The 19,439-nt window shown below is 47.6% G+C and overlaps 1 protein-coding gene across 1 annotated transcript in view; it reads right to left on the bottom strand.

Annotated features, from left to right (window-relative positions):
- EMILIN2 (elastin microfibril interfacer 2) overlaps positions 1–19,027 on the bottom strand; it is a 51,878-nt gene extending 32,851 nt beyond the window's left edge. Inside the window, exon 1 of the mRNA XM_024758935.1 lies at positions 18,882–19,027. Coding sequence (XP_024614703.1) covers positions 18,882–18,904 — 23 coding nt within the window. The 5' untranslated portion in view covers positions 18,905–19,027. The remainder of the gene's footprint in view (positions 1–18,881) is intronic.
- Between the last annotated feature and the right edge of the window lie 412 nt (positions 19,028–19,439).

Genomic DNA, 19,439 nt, shown 5'->3' with positions numbered 1-19,439 from the left:
GGGGGGGGTGGGTTTTTAAATGTAAACTGATTAAAATTAAATAAAACTGAACATCTACTTCCTCAGTCACACTATCCACATTTCATGAGCTTTACAGCCACAGTGACTATGGTATTAAATAAACAAAGTGAATATCTCCAACATCACAGAAAGTTCTGTCGGACAGGACTGGGCGAGAGCGTCGCAAGGTCGTCAAGGGAACAGCGACGGGCTCACGTCTACCTGTTCATCTGATTCCTCCTCCCATCTCCCCAGCACTGCAAGTAGAACATTGCTCTGAGATAACCACACATCACTGGCACAGGACCATCTAGACAGTGGTTCCACAGAGTAAGGATCTTTTCCCTGCATTTAGTGTTTACCTGTATTTTATTTTAACACTCTGCACAAACTGAAAACCCAGAGGACCCTGGGGGCACTCATTTGACTGGGATTTCTCCCAAGAATGGACTTTATAGTAAACTCCTCTCCCTCTTCCAGTCACTGGCTTGCCCCCCAAAACCTGGAGTCAACTCTTGTTGCTTCATTCCGTGTGTGTGTGTAGCTCCACCCAGTATCAATCAGAATGGGACAGAGGATGGAAAAGAGGCGCTTCCCCTCCCTGGTAGGGAGCACCCCAGGCCTGGGGAAATAACCACCTCCCCAGGGACAAGGAAAATCCACACGAAAAGGCGAGAAATCATCTCCCAGAGTTTCCGAATGTGCACCCAGGGCAGACCTGGGTGTCTGGCATTCAGCTACTGCTCCAGGTTTTCCATAGGGCGGTTCACTCCAGCCACAGCAATTCCATTTTTTAAAAACTGTGGTACAGTAATGTAAGTATGTAAATACACATTACATAAAATGTGCCATCTTAACCATTTTTAACAGCACAGTTCAGTAGCACTAAGTACATTCACAGTGTCGTGCAAACATCACCACCACCCATCTCCAGAACTTTTTCATCACCCCAAACTGAAACTCCGCACCCATATTAAACACTAACTCCCCATTCCCCACCCCAACCCCTGGGAACCAGCATTCTACTTCCTGTCTCTAGGAATCTGACTACCCTAGGGACCTCATATAGGTAGAATCATACAGTATTTGTCCTTTTGTGACTGGCTTGTGTCACTTAGCATAATGTCCTTGTAGGCGAGGAAAAGACTTTGCCTGTACCCTCTTAGATTTGTTCCTGGAGTCTGTGAATTAAACCGACAAAAGACAGATTAACAGGAGAAAAAGACATACAAATGTTATTGATATGAATATTTTTATGTGCGTGGGGGCTTCAGGAAAGAAGTGCAAACTCAAAGTAGCAGTTAGACTCAGAGGCTTATGTACCATTTTAACAAAGGATGATAAAATGTGGAGAAGGAATCAGACAAAGGAAAGGGAGTTTGGGCTTCTAGGGGCAATAAGTTGTGGGAATGTGGGTAGGACACTGATGGGTGATAACGGCTATTTTAGTAAGGTTTGTTTACACAGACTCCTCTCTGTGCTGGCTCTCTGTCTCTGGCGATTAGGGTCACTCCCCTCATCCCGGTATAGGAGAGGTAGGAAACTCACACCCTGCTTTTGGGAATAAATGGAAAGGGCAGAAAGGTCTTGTCTCTGAGGTTTCTCAATGGCCTTCAGCTCAAAATAATCAATATGGAAAAGTGGCATGTTTTGAGGTGGTCTGTCCTGATCCCCTTCATCTCAGGCTCATCCATATTATAGCATGTATCAAGATTTCCTTTTTAAGGGGACTTCCCTGGTGGCTCAGTGCTTAAGAATCCGCCTGCCAATGCAGGGGACACGGGTTTGAGCCCTGGTCCAGGAAGATCCCACATGCCGCGGAGCAGCTAGGCCCGTGAGCCACAACTACTGAGCCCACGTGCCACAACTACTGAAGCCCGCGTGCCTAGTGCCCATGCTCCACAACAAGAGAAGCCACTGCAATGAGTAGCCCGCACACCACAATGAAGAGTAGCCCCCGCTCGCAACAACTAGAGAAAGCCTGCGTGCAGCAACGAAGACCCAACACAGCCAAGTAAATGAATAAATTTATTTTAACAAATTTCCTTTTTTACACAGAAATTCACTTTTACAAAGTTTGGTCTCAGTGTTCTAATTTAGAAATTGCTAAGAGAGTGGACTGATTTTTCTAGGAACCGCTTGTGACAAATGGATTTGCTTTCTCTTTTGTTATCATTCTACCAATCAAGGAATAAGTAAGTGAACTTTTTATTAAAGTAACACTTTGCCAAAAGTAAATACAGCAGTGGCTATAGAGTTTGAAACAGAAGGGATTTCAGAACTACATGAAGGAAAAGTGGTTCTGCACTAGCAGAAGAGACACTTCCATCTGAATCCACTGTGTCTACCGACGATCAAAAAATTGGCCATTTGAGGGGCTTCCCTGGTGGCGCAGTGGTTAAGAATCCACCTGCCAATGCAGGGAACACAGGTTCAAGTCCTGGTCCGGGAAGATCACGTGTACCACGGAGCAACTAAGCCCATGAGCCACAACTACTGAGCCTGTGCTCTAGAGCCTGCGAGCCACAACTACTGAGCCCATGCGACACAACGACTGAGCCTGCGTGCCACAACTACTGAGCCCGCGCACTGCAACTACTGAAGCCCGTGCGCCTAGAGCCTGTGCTCCACAACAAGAGAAGCCACTGCAGTGAGAAGCCCGCACACTGCAACAAAGAGTAGCCCCTGCTCACTGCAACTACAGAAAGCCCGCGTGCAGCAACGAAGCCCCAACGCAGCCAAAACTAAATAAATAAACCTGTAAAAAAGAAACTGGCCAATTGAAACCATGTGCAAGGCAATCTGAGGAGGTGACCCTGGTCCCCAAGGCTAACTGTCCACGTTCTGAAAAAGCCGCCCCCACGAGACAGTGAAGAGACCAGGTAGCCTTCCTCCAGGTTAAAGCACATCACACACACATCACAGTTCTCATCTTATCTCTTTCTGCTACACTGCACATTTCTAATTAGATCCCTGCCTGGAGAAATTAATAATGTGGAAGGAAAGAAATGCTCAATATTTTGCCTGACTCCTTAGGACAAACCATTTAAGTTTTAAAAGTCAGAAGGCTTGGGCAAATATATTTCTGAAATACAAAATGTGTCTAATGAATCTCGAAGTCATATTGCACCCTAATTAAAATCAGATTACAATACAGCTTTGTACATTTCTTCTTCATTTTTTTCTTTTGGCTGTGCTGGGTCTTCGTTGCTGCGTGCGGGCTTTCTCTAGTTGCGGTGAGTGGGGGCTGCTCTTCCTTGTGGAGCACAGGCTCTAGGTGCACGGGCTTCAGTAGTTGCAGCACGTGGGCTCAACAGTTGTGGCACACAGGCTCAGTAGTTGTGGCTTGCGGGCTGTAGAGCACGGGCTCAGTAGTTGTGGAGCATGGGCTTAATTGCCCCGCGGCATGTGGGATCTTCCCGGACCAGGGATCGAACCCATGCCTGCCAATGCAGTGGATTCTTAATCACTGGACCACCAGGGAAGTCCCTGCTTTGTACATTTCTTAAATCACAGACCCTAGACCAAGGCAATGTGCTCAAAATGAAAGTGTATGTATAGCAGATTGTCTGTTTCCCAGTACAAAGGAGATTCTTGCTGGAGAAACCACAATTGTAAGCTGTTTCTTTTTCCATTTCTTCTTGAATTAACTTCCTTCCGTACTTAGAGTGGCAAGTTAGATTCCAAACCCTAAAATCCTCTTTACTTCTCAGCCATTTTCTCTGATCATACGGCATAATGAGTAGAATAAGTTTTCCCCACGACGGATCACCCTCCTTAACCCTGAGGACAGAAAAAATTCTACAGTCCTGAAAGAAAGGTGATTGAAGGAAAGCCCAGCGGCTCAACTGAGAGGCTGTCCCAACTCGGCTGCAACAGACAGTGAAGTGTCATTTTCAGATTTACCATAAGAGCGGCCTCTACCTTCCTTCGGAGCAAACTTGCATTGCTAAAAATGACATCATCTCCAAGCGCGGGGCGCGCCCATCAGCATGAAATACAGTTTACGCGTGTGTGCCATGGAGTCCGCATTCTTAGTTTTAACTTCCTCACTTGGGGAAATACATGACAGAGCTCAAGTCTGCAGTGGGGGAAAGGCGAGCGAGCGCGGAGCCCTCCAGGGCCCGAGCACCACCCCGGCTTTCTGGCGGCAGAATAATCCAACACTAACGAAGGCCCACGTTCCCCTAACAGTTCTTTTGGGGAAGGGCCATCGCCGCTGCAGGCTGCTTTCCCCAACTCCATTGTACAGGATTCCATTTCTCGAACTCACATCCCATCTCCTCATCCCCGGAGTCAGGATCACAGAGCACCCTGCGCCCCAATCGCGCCCGGATGCGCTCATTCCCCATGTTCCCACGGTGTGGCCCGGAAAACAGCTGCGGCCTCAGCCTTTGGCGTGATGCTCACCCCAAGGGTGACTTTCTGTGGTTCGGGAATCCAAATGTTTCTTCTCCGAGCCACTGAGTAACTCTTTTGATCATTTCCTCTTTAAGAGGAAAAATGATTTCCTCAGATTCTCCTACAGAACTCACAATAATTTCGAAAGCCCTTTTCCTGTGTGTCCCCTGCCTCGGTTTGCAACATTCCTCCCCCCTCAGGCGCCCGTCACTCTGTGCTTTCTCTTCTCTCTCAACTTCCATATCTGCCAGCCACCCTTCAGCTTGCAGCTGCCCACCCGGCATTCTCAGTACAAGCAACCCTCTGGATCGGCGGTTCCACATCTGCAGCTTCAACCCACAGCAGACCGAAAATATTCACGCAAAAAAAAAAAAAAAAAAATCCTGGAAAGTTCCAAAAAGCAAAAGGAATTTGTCACGCACCCAGCCACTATGTATTTATATAGCATTCACATTGTACTGGGTATTGTAAGTTATCCAGAGGTGATTTAAAGTATACAGGAGGATGTGCATAAGTTATATGCAAATATTATGCCATTTTATATAAGGGACTTGAGCATCTGTGGATTTTGGTATCCGTGGGAGGTCCTGGAACCAATCCCCTATGGAGCCCAAGGGATGACTGTACTGCTTTTCCAAACAGAAAGGGAACTGGCTATGATACCCCATCTGTAATCAATTTTGGACCTTTGGATGGTGACCACGGATGGTGGCAAGCTCTTAAACAGGCCTCACCTGGAACTTGGTGGCAGTCACTTAGAAGCTTAGAAAATCCTAAGACAGTAGGAGTTTCTCTGTGGGATCTTCCTTTGGGCCAATTCATTCTCATTTAAAAAAAAAAGAAATCTGGGAATTGAAAACACAGGAACACTTATATTTCTTTTCTAATTTATATCACACTGGGGGAAAAAAGGACCAAACTGTTATATCCTAGTTTCATATTCCTCACATTGTCCAGGCGAACCCCGTATTACTTTATGTCTTTTAAATTCACACTTAACAAAGCAGAGACATTTACATTTGCCTGCCCTCTGCTTAGAGGGAGCATGGTTTTTCTTTGGAAGATGCTACCACAACCCAGCCCACCTCCAGGCCTGAAGGTGTAGACAAGGAGAGGGGGAGGGGCAAGATAAAAAGAAGCATTTTGCTTCTTTGCTTTTAAATAGAAAGGGGTGATGGAGGCTGTGGAGGAGAAAGAAGCGAGGAGGAACTTTTCTCCAAGGAGACTTGGGGTGGCCAACGGATTTTTAAGGTTGGTAACACCTGCCATGTCCGTTAAGCCATTTGTGTTGCTACAGCATTCACTGAGCCCTCGTGCTCATACCGGCTTGTGGAACTGGATTTTTCTTAAGAACCTGAGGGTGTGGTGTTCCATACCTCGGCCAGACCCACGTGGTTCCGAGAAAACCCCCCGGAACCCAGGTACTCAGGGACTGCAGGACAATAGAGTGTGGGAAATGTTCCAACCTAGAGGGAAGCTTCCAGGCATCACAGTTCTTCTAAATTGAGGGGGAGTGAGACAAATATACAGACTTGGAGGTGAAGAGGAGAAGTGGCTTGCTTTCAATCTCCTTAAAATCTTTTTTTTTTTTTTTTTTTTTGCGGTATGCGGACCTCTCACTGTTGTGGCCTCTCCCGTTGCGGAGCACAGGCTCCGGACACACAGGCTCAGTGGCCATGGCTCGCAGGCCCAGCCGCTCTGCGGCATGTGGGATCTTCCCGGACCGGGACACGAACCCGTGTCCTCTGCATCGGCAGGCGGACCCTCAACCACTGAGCCACGAGGGAAGCCCTAAAATCATTTTTTTAAAGAAAAATTACATAGATTGCATTATCTTGTTTTGTTTATTTAAATAAAACCACTAAGATCTGTGGTTTGCATAGTAGCTCTCATCCTCATAAGCTGGGGCCTAAGCTGTCCCATTACCCAAAATCTTCACTACAATTTACTTCAATGAGTCTTTGCAAATAAAATATACAAGCAAACATGGTATTTTCAAAGAAGTCTCAAAAATAATCTTTAAAATAATTCCCTACATTTTCAATATTTAACTTTCTCAAAATGCACTTTTTTTTTTAAACATCTTTAGTGGAGTATAATTGCTTTACAATGGTGTGTTAGTTTCTGCTTTATAACAAAGTGAATCAGCTATACATATACATATATCCCCATATCTCCTCCCTCTTGCGTCTCCCTCCCACCCTCCCTATCCCACCCCTCTAGGTGGTCACAAAGCACTGAGCTGATCTCCCTGTGCTATGTGACTGCTTCCCACTAGCTATCTATTCTACGTTTGGTAGTGTATGTATGTCCATGCCACTCTCTCACTTCGTCCCAGCTTACCCTTCCCCCGCCCCATGTCCTCAAGTCCATTCTCTACATCTGCATCTTTATTCCTGTCCTGCCCCTAGGTTCTTCAGAATCATGGTTTTTTTTTTTTAGATTCCATATATATGTGTTAGCATGCGGTATCTGTTTTACGCTTTCTGACTTACTTCACTCTGTATGACAGACTCTAGGTCCATCCACCTCACTATAAATAACTCAATTTCGTTTCTTTTCATGGCTGAGTAATATTCCATTGTATATATGTGCCACATCTTCTTTATCCATTCAGCTGTCTATGGACACTTAGGTTGCTTCCATGTCCTGGCTGTTGTAAATAGAGCTGCAACGAACACTGTGGTACATGACTCTTTTTGAATTATGGCTTTCTCAGGGTATATGCCCAGTGGTGGGATTGCTGGGTCGTATGGTAGTTCTGTTTTTCAAAATGCACTTGTATCTTTGGTCACTGTATCCTCCCAATTACACCAAGCCATTTCTTAGAGCTGTATAACATGAACCCTCCCAAAATCAAAGCTGTATCATACTTCACCCAGAGAGTCAATGTATGCTTACACCTTGGTAAAAAAGCTTTCCAAGGTCACAATGAGATGACCAGTTCAGGAATCTAAACGACAATGTACATCATTACTTTGCTTGATTTAACTGGAGTCTATCATATCACAAATCCTCATTTTAGCTGCAAGCCACTGTATTTTCATTCATCATGAACAATCATTTCAAAGACTATACGTATGTCACAATTTCCATTTTAAAAACAGCTACGGGGCTTCCCTGGTGGTGCAGTGGTTGAGAGTCCACCTGCCGATGCAGGGGACACGGGTTCGTGCCCCGGTCCGGGGAGAGGCCACAACAGTGAGAGGCCCGCGTACCACAAAAAACAAAACAAAACAAAACACACAGCCATGGACAGTTGTTCAAACTTATGGTCTCCGGGCCTGAAACCTGAAAACCAAACTCAGCACATATAAGTCTTAACAACGGGAGGAAAAACAAGCTAAAACCTTTCTCTCCCAAGAATGAACGCTAATGCAAACTATGGGCTCTGGGTGATGATGTGTCAGTGTAGGTTCATCAACTGTAAGGAATGCACTGCACTGGTGGGGATGTCGATAGTGTGGGAAGCTGTGCATGTGTGGGGACAGGGGTTTATGAGAAATCTCTTACCTTCCCCTTGGTTTGCTGTAAACCTTAAACTACTCCAAAAAAATATAGTCTTAATAAAAAAAATCCACATGCTTTCTCTTTCATCCATTCATTCAGTAAACAACCTTTGGGTGCCCACCAGGACCACACTACGGCTTTCCTTGGGCCACCAGTATCTACTATGGAAGAACCATACTTAGCTGGAGCCCATATACTCCTGTTATCCATAACAGTCACTGTTCTAGTGCCAACTCAGCCAAAGACCAGTTACATCAGACAGGACATATATAATTATTTTTACCATAAGGCAAAAATTTGCAATAAGACTAAAACTATGGGCTGCTTCTATAAGAATAGCCCCAATTGCCCACATGCAGGATTAGAGTTGATTCCTGATCAACAAAGGTGGTGAATAATGAGGTCCTGATCGTCCTGTGGATAAAGGCAATACTGCCATAACCTCCAAACAACAGTCCATGAACGAGTTCACCTTCTTTCACGAGGTATGGCCCTTTTTACCCACACTGTTGACAACGGACTCACAGATGCTCAGAGACCCTAAATCTCAGCAGTGCCACTGCACGTGAAGCACAGCAAAGTGGTCACCTGGCCGTTCCAACTCGGTCACCGCTCATCCCTCCACGGGCAGACCCACTTCTTCCGCTACATCTGCCTCAGCACCACCCACCGGGGACCCCGGCCAGGCTCCCGACAGGGCCCCTCCTGCCGTCCCCCAGACCCACCAATCCTCTCCCCTCTCAAATTGCCAGATTAACACTCGGAAGCTCTGCTGGCGTCCCTGGTCTAAAACCTTCCATGACTCCCCTTCGCCTAAACGATAAAGCCCGAACTCCCAACCCTGGGTTACGGCTTGAATTCTCTGTCGCCCCCATAATGTTGGAGTCCGAATCCCAGTACCTGGGAATGTGACCTTATTTGGAGGTAGGGTCTTAGAGGGGTAAGCAAGTTATCATGAGAGCATCTGGGTGGGCCCTAGCCCTCATAAATAAGGGGAATGTGGACAGAGACATACAGGGAGACGGTGACCATCTACAAGCCACAGGGAGAGGCCGGGAACAGAGGCCCCTGCACAGCCCTCAGAGGGACCGGCCCTGCGGACACCAAGACTTACTCCTCCCTTCACCCCCTCCTCCAGGCCCTGGCTAACATCCTCTCTTGGCCTCTGCTGGTATCCTCTCCCATATGCATATATTTTCAACTGGAACCTGCCTTCAAAGCCCTGCTAGGATGTCACCACCTACAAACAAGTTCTCAGATTCCTCCTGGCTGGAAATAGTTTCCTCCACCTTTGAACATCCTCAGCTGTTTGTGCTTCTCTCATTGCAATTCTCTTGCCTACCTTTTACTTTGTAATTATTTCTGTTTCTGTCTCATTTCACCTACTGGACATGAACTTCTGGAGGGCAAGAGAGAGGTCGGGTTCCTTGCTGTGTCCCCATGGGGCCTAGTCCTGGGCCAGACAGAGGCCGTGCCCAAAAATATTTGTTTAATGAAACCAAGGAACAAAGACTCTTCAAATAATAAGCCTACTTTAACCCTACCGAGCTTTGTGCCAATTCGAAATGGTGTATGCTAATTACGCAGCCTCAATCCAACATTTCCCGGGGCGAAAATGTGCAATGTGTTTTTCTTACTCCATTATGTTTTATCCAGCGTTCTACATCTGTTATGTATTTACCATCTCAATGGGTCTTCAGAAAAATCAGAGCAGTAACCTTACTATCAGTATAAATGAGTTTCCACACTGTATTTCACCAGGAGTCCTCAGCTATAAGACAACTGTATACCAATGGTGGTGGACACATACAAAGGAATCCTTCTGAGCAATAATAAGTAATCAGCTATCGTTCCATAGCACAACATGGATGTACCTTAACATAACCATGCTTAATGAAAAAACCTAACGTGACACCACAGACTGTATGACTCGACATAAATCTCTAGAAAATGCAAACTCACCTGCGGTGATGGAAAACAGATCATCATACCTGAGGAGGGAATGTGTGTGGGCAGCTGGAGGAAAGGATTACAAAGGGGTGTGAGGACATTCTTGGGGGTGATGGAGATGCTCCATATCCTGGTGTGATGTTGGTTTCACAGGTACAGACACATGTTAAATTATACAACTTTAAATATGTACAGTTCATGTAAATTATACCTCCATAAAGCTGTTTTATATATATATGTACATTTTGTATATAATATACGTATTTTATATATAAACATGTATTTTATATATAACATACACCTTATATATATTTTTTTATGCATTCAGGTACTTTAAAATCTCATCAGGGACTTCCCTGGTGGCACAGTGGTTACGAATCCACCTGCCAATGCAGGAGACACAGGTTCGAGCCCTGGTCAGGGAAGATCCCACACGCTGCGGAGCAAGTAAGCCCATGTGCCACAGCTACTGAGCCCGCGAGCCACACAACTGAGCCCATGTGCCACAACTACTGAAGCCCGCGTGCCTAGAGCTTGTGCTCCCAACAAAAGAAGCCACTGCAGTATGAAGCCTGCACAGCGCAACAAAGAGTAGCCCCCGCTCGCTGCAACCAGAGAAAAGCCTGTGTGCACAGCAACGAAGACCCAACGCAGCCAAAAATAAAATAAATTTAAAAAGAAAAAAATCTCATCAGAATTGCAAAAGCAAAGTGCTAGATAGTCTTGACTATCTGATTATATATCTCAGTGAAGAGAAAACCCAAACCAGCATTAAGTCTTTTTCAGAGTTTCAAAATGAGGATTTAACTAAAGTTTTGTTGTTTTTTTTTTTTTTTTTTAATGTATCAGGTTACTGTTCAGACACACAACCAATTGTTTTATCTACTGGGAACTCAGGCCTAATATTTATTTTTGTACTTTTAAAGGTATGGACCAGTGATTAAGGAAAATAAAACAGAATTTTCCTTTTTATAGCCACCTTCAAATTGCCATTTTGTGTAAAATAACACAAAACGTCAAAGACGTAGATGAATATTTTAGACATATGACAAAGAGTGGCTCCTCACCAGGGTGGTTATTTCCCACTGTCGATTCTGCTAAGGAGGGCTTAGAGGGCGCCATGCAAATTGGTTCAGGAAACAAGCCATGAATGGTATTTCTGCCTTCCCTCCCTCCTGCACCGTCAGCGAGCAGGGAGTCTGGGTTACATCTTGCTAGTTGTTTTCTGCAGTGATGCAACAGAACGGCTCCCAAATACCTTGAGAGTGGCCAGAAGATGATGCAACGTGTTGGGATGAGAACAGGCACATCGTTTATCATGACGGAGCCAGGGCCCTGACGCTGCACTGTGGTCCTGGAAAGCTGCTGCCCCAGCAGACAGCAGCTGGGGCATCTCCAAGGTGGGCCACCTGATGTATAAACCAGGCCTGAGCACCCTCAGGGCCACGGCCGGCCTAGAGATTCCGTAATGTTCAAAATATCCAGAAAGGCTCGCGATGCCTCCCTGCGCAAGGCCGTCATCCCCCCAGCATGTGAGCGCTCTTGGGGTTGAAACCAACGAGAGCCAGAGAATCACTTTATTGGTGAAAAGATCTCTAGTGAAGGGCTGGATTGTGAAACTCGTCCCCGCCCTGAGCTCTGTTGCAATCACCACCACAGCTTTCGGGCTCCGCTTTCAAGATACACGGAAAAGCTTCAGTTAGCAGAACACAAGTGGCATTTTCACCACCATGGGGGTTTAGGAAAAAAAAAAAAAAAAAAAATCTAGGTACTTCTCTCACGATCCTTTAACAGCATCCGGGCTGGGCAGATGCAGGGAAGCAGCTTTCAGCAAGAGGGAAATCTCTAGTACCTCGTAACGGACCATGAGCAAATCTCAGAAAAGATAATCCAGTAAAGCCCACACATTCGAGTGACCCTAACCATCACAAATGTGGAGAAAGATGGGAGAACGATGGGAAAAGCCAAGAAGTCTCACGGCAAATTCCCTTTCGTCAGAAGATCAGCTTAAGAAGACCTCATCTAAACTACCTGTCTCAAATTCCTTTGAACCAAATGCTCAGCAAAATACACTGTCCTGAAAGGCTGATGCTGCAAAGAATGAGTTTTAGGCGTATTCCTTAATCTTCTAATATTTTTTTAGGTGGAAAAAAAAAAAAAAGCAGCAGCTGGGTCCTGACACACCCAGAAAAGTTTGCTTCCACAGCATTTTCAAACCAGGAATTCAGTTCGTTTGAAACCTCCCTACTTTTTTTCAGCACCCATCACCACTTTAAAACAGGAAGGAAAGAAGAAAACTTATTGGTGAGCTTCGTTTTCATCATTTCATTCTTTTTTCTCCAGTGGGAACTGCTGTCATACTGAAAACTACTCTGTTCCTCTCTTAATCCTCGCAGGAAAATCGTTCGTCAGGCAAAGCCACGCTCATGTCGTTTTATCAAGTGGGTCATTGTTATTTTTAAGTCCAGAAAAGTGCCTCATCAAGCAGAGAAGCAGTTAATTCTGAGTAGTGAAACAGTCATGTAACCAACCATAAATCAGAACATTTGGGTGACAGTCTGGAAGTAATCTGAACACTGGCAGTCTGTCAGTTTTCGGTTTTAAAAAAAAGTATGTAAAACACTGGGTAACTGTCATACACAGTACCTGCCTCATTATTCACACTCAGTAAACATGAATAACATCTTAATGTTCCCAGCACAAGGAAGAGGGGTTTTTCCAAGAGCAAAGAATTAAAACAGCGTGTTCTTGGCTGGATGCAAGATGGCCTGGGCCTCAGCGAAGGCATCCCTGAACACCCAGCTGACCTGGCTCTACGGCCCCGCCATGGACACCCAAACACCTGCAGAACCAGGAACCAGGGTTCCCACGGCAACCAGAGCACTTATTTAAATCGACTGTAACCGCTTACGTGCTTTCCCCAAAGACACTCTACGAGTGGCTCTGCTTCCAAAACAACCTCTGGGTTTAACTTCACATTGAAAAGTCGATTTCAATCATTTCATTTTCTTCATTATTATCTTAGGTCACTGAATGTATTTATTTCATTCTTAAGCACCTCAGCCGTTTCCTAACTTGGCGGGAAAGTCAAAGTCTTCAAAGAGGAGACCACCCGAGAAGCAACAAATCCAAACAGTGAGAACACGGGGTGTTCGTTAGACATGGCTGGTGACAGCTCTGTCACCTCCCCCATAATGTAGCAACAAATCCAAACAGTGAGAACACGGGGTGTTCGTTAGACATGGCTGGTGACAGCTCGGTCACCTCCCCCATAATGTAGAGATGAGGAAAACGTGCCTCAGAGAGGCTGAGTGACTAGCCTGAAGTCACACAGCTCAGCGGTGGTAGAGGTCGGGCCAGAAGCCGCATTTTCTATCTCCTCTTCCAGAACACATTGGCCACACCAGCCAGCCTCGAGGGACTACCTCAGGGGACACCTGCCCCCTGACCTTCCCCCGCCATCTCCCCTTTTCTCGCTGTCTCAGAACTTTAATTCAATGACCCAGTGCCAAAGTGGTGGAATCACGGATCGTTGGAGGAAGACCGGTTAATGGGAATAACACCAGGTTTCACAAAAACAAACTCTTTTCCTTAAGGCCGTAACCGCTATGTGGATCCTATTCATTCTGCTCCAAGATAAGAAAGCTAGGAAGTATAGCCCATAAGCATAAAGTTCTTCTTCCAAGACCTCAATCTCTGCCCTACCTAATCTCCTGGCTGAGCTTGTGATGAGAATAAAATAAAATAATGAACGTGAAAATGTTCTGGAAACACCAAAGGGCTCTACAAACACAGCATCTTATCTACTGGGACCCCAGGAGGAGGAAAAGAGGAAAAAAAGCAAAAGAGCAAAGCCACTTGAAAGGAAGGCCTGAGAAGCCCAGGGAGGCAGAAAAGGCTGGTAAGGACAGGGACCCGAAGAGGGGGAGGCAGCAGGGCCCTAAGCAGCTCTAGGCACCTCTGTGCAGGTACTCCTTCCCCAGGGCTTGATTTGGGGTCCCTCGGTACCAAGGAGAAAGCGCTCATCACAGCCAACGAATCGCAAGACGTTGGCTAAAAAACAGAAGGAAGAGACACTCTCAAAGCTATACACACAAAAGGCACATTTTGAATCGAAAGGAATTCTCTTTCTAGAGACATGAAACACGTAGAATCGGCTCTAGAAGATGTAAGTCCTCATTCCCCCCACCCCCAATCTCAAGTGTTTTTCTCTTTTTAAGCTTTTCCTGGCTGAGATTGCTCCCTAATAGAAAACGTTTCTTCCAAATGAATGACCATCTGCTCCCCCTAGAATCTAAGGATTAGAGGAGTTTTGGAAACTCGGCACTCGGAACTCACACCTGCTGCAAATTCACAAATTCTCCCTCTGTGTTATCACAGCAGCAAAGGCTCCTCGAGTGGCCCTCACCCAGCTCCCCTGCCTGACTGATGAGATTTTTTTTTTTAAGAGCTATTAGGAAAAATTTCACCAAGACTCCACACACCCAAGAAAGGGGGTGGGGGCCGGGCTGGGTGGATGCTGATAAACCCCAGTGAGTTTGCAGTATCAGAGGGAAGTGAATACAGGGGAATAACCCTGCCTTACATCTGGGGTCCTCCGTGTTCTTACCAGCGAGGCAGCTGCTCTGCACACTGGACGCCCCCGAACGCCTCAAATACTAACAGCAGTCAGCTGGACCAAGCTGAGTGGGAGGGTCCCAGGAAGGAGAAGAAAGACAGTGCTGTTTTCCACCAGCGGTGCACCCAAGCATGGCCAGCCCACGTGGAGGGGGGCTCTAAGGGAGCTCAGGCCCTCCCCTCCCCCTCCCATCACACCAGGGCTGTCAGTGCCACAGCATCACACATGGTCGCGCCCACACACACACCCCCTCGGGCCGCTCCTCAGAGGGTGTGGGTTTAGACAGCAAGGGGTGCAGGGGTGTGGGGTGGGAAGAGCCTAAGGCTTAGAAATAACAGACCTGGTTTTGGGTCCAGGCTCTGCTACTTCCTGACTACATGCCCTCCTGTAAAATTGGGATCATGCCCCGGGGTTGCTGTAAAGATGGAAGATAATGAACATAAAGGGGCTCATCACGTTACAAGGATGTGCTCTGGGGAGAGAGTCTCACCAAGTCAGCCCTGGACTGTATCAATTATCAATCCTCCCAAGAACACCAGCCTGCCCAATTCCCACCCCACAGGAAGAATTCTAAGTCGCCCACATCCCCACGTCTCCCAAAAGGTGTCCCTAAAACCAGCCCATGACCAAGACAGACCCTCCCCATGCTCAGGTGCCGCTGCGGAGACCCCAGACTCGGACGTGGATCCCCAGGGACCATCCCAAGTGCTACGTGGTGGGTGTGTGGGGGGCAGTGTGACAGTGACAGTCTACCAAACGGGCGGAGCTGCCTGAGGTTTTTTTGTTTTTTTGTTTATTTTTTTACAATGAATCAGAAAAACTCTTCAATGCAATGAAATTTTTAAAGATTTATGCCTTCCTTAACATGGAAGTGTAAAGTGAAACAATGATCTCAGAGGGAGAAAAAGTCCTTAGATCCGTCTTAAGAATCAGGAGTAAATGGTAAATCATGACCCAGCTTTATGCTACTTTAGAGTCTACAGCAGCTGCCCTTCCTCCTCAGCGGATAATTATCACCAGATAATTCCCCTCCTCTCCTCTTCAGGTCCGATCAGCCACCCTTAGGAATTAGCTGAGGGAAGACAAAGCGGTGTCTGTCGACACAATCCTGTGCTTTGGCGATCCAGACCGCTCCTCACATCTACTGCACAAGAGACACAGACCGACAGAGAGAGCCCTCATTTTAAATTCCTAGTGACAGAAAAGTCTTCATAAGGATTAAGAATTCTCTGCACACAAGAATGGTATCACTACCTCACAAGCATCAGGACACGAGCTTTTTTTTTTTTTTTTTGCGGTATGCGGGCCTCTCACCTCTGCGGCCTCTCCCGTTGCGGAGCACAGGCTCCGGACGCGCAGGCTCAGCGGCCATGGCTCACGGGCCCAGCCGCTCTGCGGCACGCGGGATCCTCCCGGACCGGGGCACGAATCCGTGTCCCCTGCATCGGCAGGCGGACTCTCAACCACTGCGCCACCAGGGAAGCCCAGGACACGAGCTTTGAATGGTTTTTCTGGAAGCATACTTTTACCTCCATCCCCCTGTGACAAGTTTCAAGGTGGTGGCTCAGCCGGGGGGCACAGGTGTGGCTTCCCCAATGTCTCAAGCTCCACCACTCCCGCCTCCCTAGTAGTATCCTTTAAACAACCAGCCTAACAACCCAAAGAAAGCAAATCGGCCAGTGTTTCATAACATAAGAAACTGCACAGCATGGTGGACAGTGTGAAAAATGATGTGGTCCACTGTATCCTCACAAATGACCCCCGGGAAAGAGAGTAAAGCACATGGGCGTGAACACACGTGCACATGCTTGCACACAGACCAACGATGCTCACTCACTTTGATATGGGAATTGCCTTCCGTGAAAGAAGCTGGAAATGTTCCTACTAGTTGAGCGGTGTGCTAGCGACAGAAGGCACACACTCAGACACACACACACACACACTCTCTCTCTCTCTCTGTGTCTGTCTGTCTCTCTCTGTTGTTACAGGGACAGAGGCTGGTCCACAAAGGCCAGGCCTGGAGGCAGCTCAGCCACTTACCTGCCAGGCGACCACAGGAAAGTCAGGGAACTTCTTGCCTTGTTTACTCACTGGTAAAATGGGGACAGTGGTGTTCATCTTGAAGGGATGTTGCAAGGATTAAACTAACATATGGCGTGAACAGCCTTAACACAGTGCCTGGCACACAGAAGGTTCTTTACGGCTTCAGGAAAGTGATTTCTCAAAATGTCCACAAATCACACAGAAACCCTCTCTGCTCCCAGCTTCACATGACGACACCCAAATTCACAGTCTGGAATCTAAGTCTCTCCATATATGCAAACGAAGCATCGTCTAAGCCTTCTGGAAGCACACCCGTGCTAGGTCCCCACAGCCCATGGCGGCTGAGCGCCCAACGCCTCGCGGAGCTCGGAAGTTCTCCTCTTGTTGCAGGACTTCCCCATCGAACCCCTCGTTTTCACTGACGATTTCCCCTCAGTCTCAGAGCATATTCAGTCTCTCCCTTTGGCTTTTTCACTTTTGTCCTAAAACATGCTGAGTTTTCTAATTCTTCACCTGCTCAACTTCCTTTTTCCACCAAAACCTTTGCAACACATTTGATTCCTGGTAAAGGGGTTTCCTCACGACCCACACCCTGAATCTCACCCAAGTTACAAGGCCTATACCCCCCCGCTGACCTGAAGTTGCCTCCTTCTACATAAGCAAATCTTCCCGCTGCCTAAAAGCCCTGGCCTTTCTGGACCCCTCGGCCTTCCGGGCTTCTCCTCCCGGGGTCTCTAAGATGGAGCTCCCTCCTCTGAAGTCTTGACTTTGCTCTCTCTCCTCTCCTGGCTTCTCTTCCTCCGTTCCCTCCACCGCCCCTAACAATTCAGCTCTGCTCCGACTCTGTGAAGTCCTCACAGGCTCCTACCTGCTTCTCCCAGACACTCGACGGTCACCAGCGGCTAAACTTCACTCCTCACTCAAGCATCTTGCCAGCCTCCATGCCTGCACGTCCCACACCCGGAAAGGATCCCTCGGTAACTCCAGGCTGAGTTTCCCAAGAGCCTTCACTTCCACAGGTCTCAGGTTCTAAGGATCAAATAATGAAAACCTGACAACACCTGTGAATTGAGAGGAGTTACTCAGGCTCCTGGACTCTCAGTAACACCTGAGAAATTCCGTGTTAAATGCCCCTTCCAACCAGAGACACAGGCAGTGTGACAGCACTGCGCCCTCTGACAGGTTACACAACTCAATGTGACAGAGAGCAATTCAATTTTGACCTCATGCTCTGCCTACAGCAAGTGGGGAATCTCTTCTAAGTTTCTGCTTGTTTTGTTGGGAAGGGGGGTTGTTTGTTTGTTTTTGCTTAACAGGAATTATCCCTTCCCCGTTTCAGTTCTCACCCCAGCCCATGTGCAATGATCCAGGGACCACTACCACCTCATAGGCTTGAAGGCTCATCTACTGCCTTCTGACATAAGGTTTCCTGCAGCACAAGTTCCAGTCTGTCCCTCTGCTTTGCCAAAGACAGATCCGCCTACTGGCTATTCTTTGCTGTAAAGACAACTGTACTCTGAGACAATCAGTTTATTCTTAGGGGAAAACAATTAATTTCAACCATCACATGCGTTCCCCAACAGCCACTGATTCACATCAGCTCATCCTCTGATATCTGGCTTACACAAAAACACAAAGACTTGCCAGATGACAACTGAATGAACGTGATGTATGTAACAAAATCTGTACTCTGTTACTTCACTTCCTCTTTTTTTTTTTTTTTTAAGACAGTGAAACCTTTATAAGGAAGAAGATTAATTCTTCCCTTGGTCTTTAAGGACCATTCTCTCCTGACAACCACTTAGCTGAATCCCCCAAATCTAACTTGCAAAAACAACAATCGCACACTTTCAAGCAAGTTGTTCCTGGGGACTTTAGAAATCTACAACACCTACAACTGAAGAGGTCAGTTTTATGGGGACATTTGGACAAAACTCGCCTGTTCTAGAACACTGGCTAGAGCAAACCTCTCAGCTAATCCTACGTGTAAGTTTTCAGCAGTATACATTTTGGAATCTTCTCTGTGCCCCAGAACACACAATATGGATCTAATTAGGTCCAGCTGCTTTACGTTAGTAATAAAATTGAAAGAAAAAGAGAGAAGTGGAGGTCGGTGGCTTTGTTCGTCCCCTCCTATGCCCGGCAATGGCCAGGCCGGTGCATCCTCAACGCTGACTCCAGGCAAAACACGCTCCGTAAATACCCCAGCGAGCCTGGTACCCTGCTCAGCGCTCAAACTTTTCAGCTGCTGAGTTTTCACCCGCTGGAAGAGATTTACTGAGCGGCTGGAGCCCAGCGCTCTGACCCCACCCCCACGGCCCCGGCGAGCCCCGCCCGCCCCTCGGCTCCCGGGACTTACACGAGCGCGGACGGACAGGGCATCTGGTTCCAGGCACAGTTGTACTGAGCCTGAATAAAACTCTCACTTCCTTCCAGCACCGAGCAGCTCACGTTCTTGTTCACGATGTAGGCGCACCAGTTCCTGGGGTGTACAGAGAGGGAGAAGGGCACGGTATAAACCGGGAGAACAATGAGGCTGGGGGAGACGGGACGAGCCGACCCGGCGGCTGACCGCGCGAGGGTCGGGGAGCCCGTCGTCCTCGCGGAGGCGGGATCACGACCAGCAGATATTCGGACGGTGCGCGGGTGCGCCTTTGGAGAGAGTGCACCTTTATCCCACAAAAGACAGACGGGAAGAGCCCCCACGGCCCCAGGGGCCCCAGTAATTCCCGGGGGGAGTTTCCTGATCGCCCTGCTCTGCGGGACACTCCCTGCGCCCCACGGCCCCGGAGGCAGCACTGCTGGAGGCGAGGGCAAGGTTGCCCGGGACGCCCCGCGCCGGCCACGGAGCGCGCGGCCACCGCGGAAGAGGCGCCGCCCCGGCAGCCCGAGGGGGAACCCCGGCTGCGGCTCCTCG

The sequence above is a fragment of the Neophocaena asiaeorientalis genome, unplaced genomic scaffold (assembly GCF_003031525.2).
Source record: "Neophocaena asiaeorientalis asiaeorientalis breed wild unplaced genomic scaffold, Neophocaena_asiaeorientalis_V1.1 scaffold669, whole genome shotgun sequence".
Classification (NCBI taxonomy): Eukaryota; Metazoa; Chordata; class Mammalia; order Artiodactyla; family Phocoenidae; genus Neophocaena; species Neophocaena asiaeorientalis.
Note: the sequence above shows the minus strand (reverse complement) of the source record. Positions and strands in the feature narration are given on the sequence as shown.